General features: G+C 45.0%; 1 protein-coding gene and 1 long non-coding RNA gene across 2 annotated transcripts in view; one reads left to right on the top strand and one right to left on the bottom strand.

Moving 5' to 3' along the window:
* Positions 1-3,760, bottom strand: part of LOC100020292 (multidrug and toxin extrusion protein 1) — a 64,456-nt gene extending 60,696 nt beyond the window's left edge. The window contains 1 exon segment of the mRNA XM_007485796.2: positions 3,584-3,760. Coding sequence (XP_007485858.1) covers positions 3,584-3,703 — 120 coding nt within the window. The 5' untranslated portion in view covers positions 3,704-3,760.
* Positions 3,761-3,942: 182 nt separating this feature from the next.
* LOC103105974 (uncharacterized) lies at positions 3,943-7,972 on the top strand. The gene is made up of 4 exons (XR_001627371.2): positions 3,943-4,441; positions 4,836-5,030; positions 6,626-7,014; positions 7,282-7,972. It is a non-coding gene; the product is annotated as an uncharacterized LOC103105974 (long non-coding RNA).
* Positions 7,973-10,887: the final 2,915 nt, after the last annotated feature.

Below are 10,887 nucleotides of genomic sequence, written 5' to 3' on the forward strand. Positions count from 1 at the left end.
CCCAAAGGCCCCTAGGGTCCTCTGTAGCTCTAAAACTCTGGTTTTATGACAATCTCTCCCCAGCCTACCACCTGAGCACCCTAGCTAAGCCAGCTCCATCCGAGGTCTCTCATTTTCTACCTGCTGGCTATTTCTCAGACCCGTGTCAAAGTGAAGGCAGAGGGCCTGGACAGTGAAAGTTCTGGCTAATTTTCATGGGGAAAACCAAAACAAAACAACTGTTGGCTGAGTATAGCGGATGGTCAGGACAATGGTTCTCCAGCCAGATCAGAGGGAGTTGGGGCACTCAGCAGAAGTCCGGGCTCCCCGTCCTGTGGCAAGGAAATCCTCAGGACCATTTGGACTTGCATTCGCATTCTTCCACCCACGGGATGAGGTCTTAGTGAAGAGGTCTTGGGGGAAAGGGGGGGTGACTTGGAATTGAGCAGTAAACGGCCATTTGAACGTCCTGCCTGGCTGGACATCAGAAAGCTGAAGAGGAAGGATGGGACCAATCTGTCCTACAGATGCCATAATTTAATCCATTTGGCAAAGGGTGAACTCTGCTCTAGCCTGAAATACATGCAGAAAAGTGGCCTATCTGGTCAAACTAGGCTGTGCTCTTAACTGGAGAGCTGAAGCCTTTTTTTTAAAGCTGCCTAAAAGAATAGAAATACAGCAAAGTACTATGAATAGGGCTCTTGGAGTTAAAACAAGAGGAAGCATATTAGGTCCAATATCTCCCCTACCCCCAGCCATTTTACATATGAGAAAACTAAGGCTCAGAGGAATTAAGTGACTCACTCTGGCCCACATAGGTAATACATGTGTGAGGATTTGAACCCTGGAGTGGGAGCTACAAGATCTAAGTTCAAATCCCACTGTTAATTTATTTCCTAGGTGACTCTGAGCAAGTCACTTCTTGATTTCTCAAATAGAGATTGTTTTTCCTCATCGGTGAAATAAGGAGATGGGGAACTAACTGGATGATCTCTCTTTATGGTCTGTTCCAGCTCTAAATCTATGACCCTGTGACCACCAAGTCTGAGGAGGTGAGGGTAAGAATTTCACATGGAATTTACCAAGCCTAGTGTTGAGTCTTCAGGGATGGGGGACAGAGATGGTGGATGACATCCATAGGCTTTAGAAGAAACCTTAGAGGTCATCTAGTCTGAGCCTGCCATTTTACAGAAAAGGAAACTGAGGCTTGGGGCAGGTATACAGTTCAATGGATAAAGTCTAAAAGACTTGAGTTCAAATCTAGCCTCACTTACTACCTGGGCAAGTGACAACTCCAGTGCCCTTCGTTTCCTCATCTGTATAATGAACTGCAGAAGGAAATGGCAAAGCATTCTAGTATCTCTTCCAAGAAAACCCCAAATGGAGTCATGAAGAGTTGTACATAACTGAAACCACTGAACAAAAACGACAAACTGAGGCTTAGTAACCAAAGAGACTTGTCCAAGCTCACATTCCAATTTGGACTGGAATTTGAACACAAATCTTCTGACTCTAAAGCCAGGGCTCTTTTCACTACAAATCTTGGGGGAATTCTGAAGGGATTAGTTTTCTTTTTCCATTCTATGAGTGTAGAATGGAGGGACTTCCTCCCTGTCCCCCACCAAAGCTTTTGGAATCCAGCTAACTCTCTGGGTGACCTTGGGTGAGTCAGTTACCTTCTCCAGACCTCAGTCTTCTAAGCTATAAAAGGAAGGGGATGGACTGGTTCATCTCTAAAGGCCCATCCAACCCTAACATTTTGTGATTCAGCATGAAAATTCCCAATGACACTTTCAGCCCAGTGCCCTGGCAAGTGGGACCTTCTTTCCTGGCTGCCAGAACCTTGGCAAAACAGAGTAGCTCTCTAGACAGAGAGACCCTGGACTTGGTCACTTGCTACCTATGTGACTATCTCTCATGGGGACTACTTGTTCTGGGCCTCAGTTTCCTTATCTGTAAAATGAAAGCATTTGACCTCTTTGAATTGTCTCTTTTTTTTAGACTTCCCTGAAGTCTTAGAAACAATACTGTGTATTGGCTCCAAGGCAGAAGAGCAGTAAGGACTAAGCAAAGAGGGTTAAGTTACTTACCCAGGGTCTAGGCAAGACACTAGGAAGTGTCTGAGGCTGGATTTGAACCTAGGACCTCCTATCTCTCCATCAAGGCACTCACTGCCCCTTTGAATTCTCTTTCAGCTCTAAATTTAGGGTTGTGTGTATCCTTTCTTTTTCTTTCTTGTTGCTGATTTAAGGAAAGGATACAGAATAGTCTCTCCCTCCCTAGAAGGTGGTAAGAGGCAAGTCCCAAGGGAAAAATCCCTTTGAAATCCCTTTTTTTACCCAGGTATCTCTTTTGAGTGACACATTATGTAATGTTTTGTCTTTGATTAGCCCGGAAGAACAATGGTAAATATTCTAGGAGACAGTCATACACACAAGAGCCAGGTTGCCGTTGGTCCTCAGACTCTCCATCTTTACACACACTAGAGCCAAGTTGGCTTCATTGGTCCTCAGACTCTCCATCTTTAGAATGGGCACAATGATCAGTATCTCTGACTTTACAAGGGTTGAACTAAGGCCACCTAGCTTACCTTCTCAGCCAAAAAAAGGAGAGACTAAGACACTCTGGGGCAATAACACACACAGCTTGGCTTTGCTGGATTAAGTATCCCAGAAGCCCTTGATTTTCTCCAGAAGCATCCTTCCTTCCTGAGCACAGTCTGGGGCAATCAAATGGCAAAAGTCACCAATTTTTTAAATAGATATGAAGGAGACCACGAAAGCTGTCTACTCTAGCCCTCTCGTTTTATAGATGAGGAAACTGGAAGGAGGAAGGGGAGGGAAGGTTGTAACTTAGAGGATCCTAGTTCTAGAACAGGAACCATTCTTAGAGGCCACCTGTCTAACCCTGCTCCACGTACACAAAAGAACTAAAACCTGAGGAGATTAAGGCAGACAGCCTCTGGGGCAGGACTGGCACCCTGTTGGCTTTAGAGCCTGTCAGCTTTCCATCCTCTATCACTCTAACCTGGGTTCCAATCCTACTTGTTACCTGTATGACCTTGGGCAAGTCGGTGCCTTAGCCTGGGTCTCAGCAAGGATGGGGGTTTGGATCCTTTAGCCTCTAAGATTCCTCCTTCCGGTTTTCTCTGAAGGATCCTCATCGGATTTGGCCGGGTCCGCTTGCAATTCCTATCCCCGCCGGGTCTCCCTCCTTAAAACTCCCCGAGGGATTTCCCTGAGAAAATAGGTCCTGAGAGCAGAGTAGGGCTAACTCTACACGTGCTGCGAAAACTGTAGACCAAACTGGGCCCCGGGACAAAAGTTGGAGAAAATCTGGACAAGTCATGTCACGCTGGAGCGGGGAAAGCCGGCGCTGCTTGGCTTCGCTGCAGCCAGAAGTTGGCTCTCCGTCTCCCCGCGGGAGCCTGCCCTCCTGGCTCCGAAAGTAGCCCGGGACTGTCAGGTCCCCGTACCATGCCGCCCCACCTGGCCGAGCCCAAGTGGACACTGTGGACGCCTCCGAGCGCCAGGCGGGGACCGGGAGGGAAGGAAGGAGGAGGAAGAGGAGGAGGAGGAGGAGGACACGGCGGAGGGGCGCTTACCACCGGGCCGGCCAGCCGCAGCAGCCCCCGCAGTTCTTTTCGGAAGTCGAGCGCCAGCAGCCAGCGCAGCCCCCGAGGCTCCGAGGGCGCCGGCGGCGCGTCCTGGGGAACCACCTCCATGCTCTCCAGACTGGCTCCCCGGGACAGGCAGGCTACCACGGGGGCCAGAGAACGCCGGGCTCTAGGCAAGCAGCAGTCCCCGCCCCGGCCCGCCCCTGCCCGTCCCTGCTCCAGCCCTGGGAGCCCGCCCAGACCAGCCGAGGGCGGGCCTGACCCGGGCAGCCCCGACTAAGACGCCAGCGCGCAGCTGGGAGCCACTGCTGGAGCGCGCCGCGCACGGTCCCTGCCACGAGCCGAATCCCTGCGAGCTCGCCGGGAGGGTTTGGAACTTGCTGGGCTGAGCCGCCCGCCCCCAGGCAGCCTGCCTACGCCCTGCCCCGGCCGGCCATGCCTCTGACCCAGCCAGCGACCTTGACGCCGTCTCCCCTAACGGTACCGCCTGGCGCACGCGGTCCCGAGCAGAAGGACTTGGCTCGGAATTCCACTCCTGCCACTAACTACCTGTGTGACGCCGACGGAGGCAGTTCGTGTCGGCGAGCTTCAGTTTCCTCAGCGATAAAATGAAGTCGTTTATGCCAACTCCAAACGCTATTCTCCCTTCTGCAGAGTGGATCGGAGGGACTCCATTCTCCTTTCCCAAGCAGGCTCCCTCCTCAGTTAACGCCGACTCTCGGAGAATAGGTTAAAGGGCTCCCGACGCTTGGGGACAAACAGAAGCCTGGCCTGAAGTGGAAGGTTACAGCTGGCGTTATTTCTTTGTTATTGTCATGCAAACCCTCTTCCGGAGGGGCCACTGTGGTAAGATCACCCTCAGACAGAACCCTAAGGAGGGGAACGCTGTAAAGCGAGACTGGTATCCATTGCCGCTGCTTCGGTGACTTGGTGGCCCCGCGCTCCTCGGTGAAAATGGGCTGGGGGCTCGGCGAAGAGAGGAGAGGAGGGGGTTGCGATTAGAATCTTTTTACGGTCCCTTCCAGTTCTGTCCTCTCTGAGACTCACTTGTCCACTCCCTGAGGAACGACAGTTATTTAACTGTTTAGCCAAGAGCACTCCATAGATGCCGAGCTTAAAGGCTTTAAGGATAGCTGGCATTTTTATTGCGCTTCACATTTGCAGCACTTCACACCTAGAGTCTTATTCGATTCTCAGAGAACCTCGTGAGGTTGCTGCTATTATTATTTCCATTTTACAGATAAGAGAAACTGAGTCACAGAGAAGTTAGTAAGTTGCCCAGGGCCACACAGCTCTGAAGGATCTGAGGCGGAATTCCAATTCAAGTCTTCCTGATGCTCAGGCCAGCTCTCTAATAACTACTATACAAACATCTCTGTACTATGTCCTCCCACCAGAATACAGGCTCTGCCTCTGGGGGCCTAAATGCTAATACGTAAGCTTTCACCTTATCTTGGAGGAACCAGAGTTCCATGTCACTTCCCCTTCCCATTTCCAAATCATGCCACATTGTGTGTACCCCCTTCATTACACCAGAGATGTCAAACTTGCTGGCTTCTCTCTTGTGCAGCTGAACTGGATTAAAATGTAACTGGGGGGGAGGGGGAGGAGCTGGGTAGCAGCTGGGTAGCTCAGTGGATTGAGAGCCAGGCCTAGAGTCAGGGGGTCCTAGGTTCAAATCTGGCCTCAGACACTTCCCAGCTGTGTGACCCTGGGCAAGTCACTTGACCCCCATTGCCTAGCCCATACCACTCTTCTGTCTTGATTCCAAGATGGAAGGTAAGGGTTTAAAATATATATATATATATATAACTGGGAGATGATCAACAAAAAGAAATAAAAACACACTGGCATAGATATTGTTCATTTGTGGTTTTCTGAGGCAGCTGGGTGTGTGCAGTGGAGAAGACCTAGGTTCAAATCTGGCCTCAAGCACTTACTAGCTGGGTGATCCCGGGCAAATCACTTCATCCTGTTTGCCTCAGTTTCCTCATCTGTCAAGTGAGCTGGAAAAGGAAATGACAATCAAGTCTACCGTCTTTTCCCAAGAAAACCCCAAAGGGACCAGGAAGAGTCAGGCACAACTGAAATGTCTCAATATGTCATCATGTCTTCCTGTAATTGCTATCCTGTAAACATTAGAAATTACCTGCTGTGGGCACCTGCCCAAGTGTTCTCATCACAGGGCAGAGTATTGTATGTCTGCTTCTGTGATCACTGGCAATGCCACCTCACAGGCAGAAACGGCTTTTGGGTTGAGACTCTCTAAGATCAAAACTAAAACTGGAAGGGGGGGCTTCTAGAGGAACCCTTTCGTTGAAGAGATGAGGAATCTGAAGCTGAGTGACTTGTTCAAGATCACAGAGGTAGTAAGGGACAGAGTGGAGATTTGAATGACCTTTCCTTCCAGTTTGTACACAATAGTAATCCTCACTATGACATAAAAATCATAATAGGGAGCAATTTAAAGTTTGCAAAGCACTTTACGAACATTGTTGGATACTAACAACCCTGGGGAAAATTATTTCCGTTTTATAGATGAAGAAACTAAGGCTTCATTTGTGACTTAACCAACTAGTAAGTGTCTGAGGCTGGATTTGAACTTGGATCCTTCTGATGCCAGGCCCCTATTTATTCCATATATTTGTTAAGTGATTGTCCACCATCTGTATGAATACCTCCAAAGAGGAGGAACCCAACTGCTTTTTTTTTTTCCTTGTTAAATCCTTATCTTCCATCTTAGAGTCAATACTGTGTGCTGGTTCCAAGGCAGAAGAGCAGGAAGGGCTAGGCAATGGGGGTTAAGTGACTTGCCCAGTCACATAGCTAGGAAGTCCAACTGCCTTATAAGGAGCCCATATACCACTTTTGGACAGCTTTAAATGGTCAGGAATTTCTCCTGACATCAAGTCTTTAACTGTTTCTCTGCCATTTCTACCCCCTTGGGGACCCCAGGCTAATTCCCCTTTCTCCATATGACAGCCATTCAAAAATCTGGAAACTAACTCTTATGAGTTTTCTCTTCTCTAGGCTGAGCATCCTGAATTCCTTCAACTGATCTTCATAAAAGATCCTCCAGTTTATCAGTGACTCTCTTCAGGTCCTCCCCAAGGAGGGATTGGAGACTAGGGGTTGGGGTTGTTGATATAAACAGTTTGATTTAAATTAAATTAAAAATAAAAAACAATTTGATTAAAAATATTCCATAATTCATGGCCCCATGTGAAACCTACTGATTTGTCAAAGAAGATTTGGAGTACTGGGCAGAGAAGATTCACTTATTTCTTATCTAATCAGTGAAGATTCTTCTCTGTGTTAGGCATCATCTCATATTCAGGTCCTGAATCCTTCTTTTTTTGCCCTCCATCATCAGAAGCCCCCTTCCTAGCCAGTTTCATGTCTGCTACCACTAGGAAAAGGTTAGCAACATTGTTATTATTCAGAATCCTTTTCATAAGAAGTATGTGATGCAAAGTACTGAGATGTAGCCACTGTTTACATTTAGATTTTTATCACAGCCCTATGGACCACCTGAGTTTCCTCTTATCACAGCAACAGTAACCCCTGACAGTTAGAGTGACTCCCCCCCCCCCTTCCTGGTTATTCACAATCAGATATTCTAGGAAAGGGTTTACACAGGGAAGGCTTTCCTCACTCCCAGGCTACCCCTGTTCCCTCCTTTTCAGAGGGTGCTTCGTTTTCAGAAAGTGTTCCAAACATCATTTGATCGAGGATGCTTGGAAGTCAGAAAACTGCAAACAACCTGCTGTATCATTCCCCAAGAATCCATATTCCAAGGAAAACTGAACATGTCACCCATTTTGCAAGAGTATGTGTCAAAAGAAAAAAGAGTAAATAAAAACATTGTTGGGTTTTGTCCTTCGTTTTCAAAGAGGACCAGTAATGTCATGGGGAGATGTCTTGACTTGCTGAGGAATTAGGTTTAAGGGAGGCAGTTACACAAAGCCATTAGTCTCACTCTCTCTTCCAGGCATCCAAGTCCAGTGGCAGGACAAAAGTCAAGCCAACTGGCAATGGATGGCCTGGGATGTAGTGGATGTCTTTGTTGTCTTCTATTACTGGCCAAGCAAGCTCTAGGCTCCTCTGTGCCAGCATCCGCCACCTTCACGGCTGCCATCCACCCATTCCCATAAGGGGAAATCTTCACGTGCTTGGGTAGTCATCCCCCTAACTCACCAATGGGTTTGAAGCCTGTTGGTTATCCTCAACCTGGTTTCTGCCAAGAGGGTTTTATTGGTGTGTGGCCACTACATCTGATTTAGCTTCCTAGTTGAGTGAAAAGTGGTCACCAAAGGCGCCCCACACCAGAGGTGCCCATCCTTCCTGAACACCTCAAACCCCATAAAACAAATTAATAATAAATTAAAAATAAAAATAAAAGCATGTTTGTAGATTGGAATTCTTGGTTAGCCCTGCAAAAAAAGCCTTTCATTGAAGGCCGCCTTGATAATGATTTTGATAATTTTCATGAAATAGAGAACATGAAAGATAAATTTTGTTCCGTCTCAAACTATAGTTTAAATGGATATTTTTATATCCATTGTGTTGTGTTGGCAGTTCAAATAAAGCAGAGAATGGAATGTTGATACTGGTTATACATTATTATAGTGCCCTTTTTGGGAAACCTCAGATAAAATAAAAAATAATTCTCAAAATTAAAATACCAATAACTTTGTATTAAATATTTAAAATCCATTAAAATTATAATTTAAGAAAATAAAATCAAGTAGAATTTCCATTTCACCCAGCTGTGTGACCCTGGGCAAGTCACTTGACCCCCATTGCCTAGCCCTTACCACTCTTCTGCCTTGGAACCAATACACAGTATTGATTCCAAGATGGAAGGTGAGGGTTTAAAAAAAATTTCCATTTCAATTATTTTTAGACGTGATATTTTCATATCAAAACTGCAATAGATATTGTTTTCTCTATTTTTACAACATAAAAATCTATAAATATGATATATAATACTAAATATAAAATATAAGTATGTTTATTAATGTTATGTTAATATCAATAAATAAAAATATAAAAAAGGGTTAAAATATTCCTGTCTATACACAAATTAACATTCTGTAACAGAAGACAATCATCTCACATAACATGGGTATATACAGTTTGATGGCAATTATTAATCTGCCCCTTCCTTAGACTGGAGAACTTTTTAGTTTGCATTCGTGTTGTTATTCTCAACAATATCTTCCATTGGCAGGATGTGATATATGCTTCTAAGTGACTCACAGTTAACAGTGATCAATAAATCTATGAACAGTAAAACAATTCAATGAAAATATAGAAACAAGTGGAGATTCCACTGTGGAAAATATTGGGCGAATGTGGGACACTTTCCAAGACTTTGGGGTCTGAGGATATTGTCTAGCTATTCCACCCCCACCCCAATATAGCTATGAAGCTGACTTTTTGTACCCAAGGGTAAGATTCCTCATTTATTCCCGTTCCATTCCAGCCCCACCCTCTGGCCTATCAAGATCTTTTGGGATCTGGCTTCTTTCATCTGATGTTAGCTGTCCTCCCAGATCTGTGTTATCTCTGCAGATCTGAAAATTATATTCTTTATCCAAGTCACTGATAAAAATATGAAATAGCTCAGGTCCCAGTGTAGATCCCTGAGGCACTTCACTGGTGAGTCCCCCAACCTATTGATATTGAGTCGTCTTGGTTGTGTCTGACTCTTCATGATCCCATTCAGGTTTTCCTGGTTTGCCATTTACTTCTCCAACTTATTTATTTGATAGATGAGGAAACTGGAGCAAATAGCAAAGTGACTTGCCCAGGGTCATACAACTAGTAAGTGTCTGAGACCAAATTTGGACTCAGAAAGGTGTCTTACTGATTCCAAGTCCAGTGCTTTAACCAATCACTGTACCACTTTGCTGCCTCAACATGAGCCCACTATAAATAAATATTCTTTGAATGGTATTGAATCTTTTGAATTGTATTGCTGAACCCAAGTCTACTACTGTAAAGAATGTAGCTGTGCTAGGAATAGAGGAAATAATAGTATGTATGTTAGAAACTACGGAGTGTCTCTTTATAACGTGATTATTCACTGCCCTCAGATCCTGTACGAATCTATAGAGGTGCTTGCCATCGGGCCCTCTTTTTAGTTTTTTAACTGGCAGGATGGGCGTGTTGTATTCAGATTTGCAAGGGATTATTATTCCCTCTTCTATTAATGAGTTAATAACTGGTGTAATACCCTCAATTGCCTCCTTTGAGAGGGGATACTGAGGAATGGAAGGAGGTGGGCTAGATTTAGTTTTTATCTGCACAGGAACAGCAGATTTAAGTAAGCCTACATCGGAAGAAGATGTGGCCCAAAGAGACTCCAGTATATCCTTAGGTATTTCAAAAGTGGAAGGTTCTTTTGCCTCCTGGTTTTCCAAGAGAAGTACAGGGAGTAAATTTAAAGATTCTTCTGGTACTTCCAATGATAAAGAACCATCTGGTGAACAAGTTATTGTGGCTCTGAGTTTGCATAGAAGATCTCTCCCCAGCAAATTTAAAGGGGAGTCAGGCATTAAAAGAAAGGAATGTTGTACCTCTAGGGGTCCTACAGACACCATTCTAGGGGAAAGTTTTTCAACTCTTTGGGGTATTCCTGATACTCCCATTACACTTTGTGAATCAACGGAATAACAATTTAAATCTGGTACATTCTTCAATACAGACCTGGTAGCTCCAGTGTCTAATAGACAATCATAATAAGTGTTACCCACCTTTAAGGTGACATGGGGTTCATTAGTATGGGGAGGGCAGTGGATAGGGACAACGGGTAGTAGGACATCAGGGTCTGGAAAATCAAAGGTTGTATCCTCTGATTCCTGTGCCCCAGCCCCTCCCCCCCAGACGCCATCATTGTGTTTGGGATATTCCTTGGGCACTCCCCTAAAGGGCACCTCGACTATTTTTTGGACGCGCTCCATTTCTTATATTTTGTTGTTGGGTATTATCATTTTCTTCATTTGGAGCATTGTCATTATTTTCCCAGTTCCTATTTTTATAATTCTGGTTTCTAAAGTTCTTATTTCTATGTTCATTATAGTTATTTCCATAATCATCATTATAATTTCTAGAATTTCTAAAATTCTGGTTTCTATGACCATTATCATCATTTCTGTAGTTATTTCTAAAGCTATTATTAAACTGCGTATTCCTTCCAATCATCTTAAGAAAGGTTCTACATTCCATCATTTTGTGGCCCTTCTTCTCACAGAAGTGGCAAGTTATTGATTTATTTGTGAATTCCC

Source organism: Monodelphis domestica, chromosome 2 (assembly GCF_027887165.1).
Source record: "Monodelphis domestica isolate mMonDom1 chromosome 2, mMonDom1.pri, whole genome shotgun sequence".
NCBI classification, from domain to species: domain Eukaryota; kingdom Metazoa; phylum Chordata; class Mammalia; order Didelphimorphia; family Didelphidae; genus Monodelphis; species Monodelphis domestica.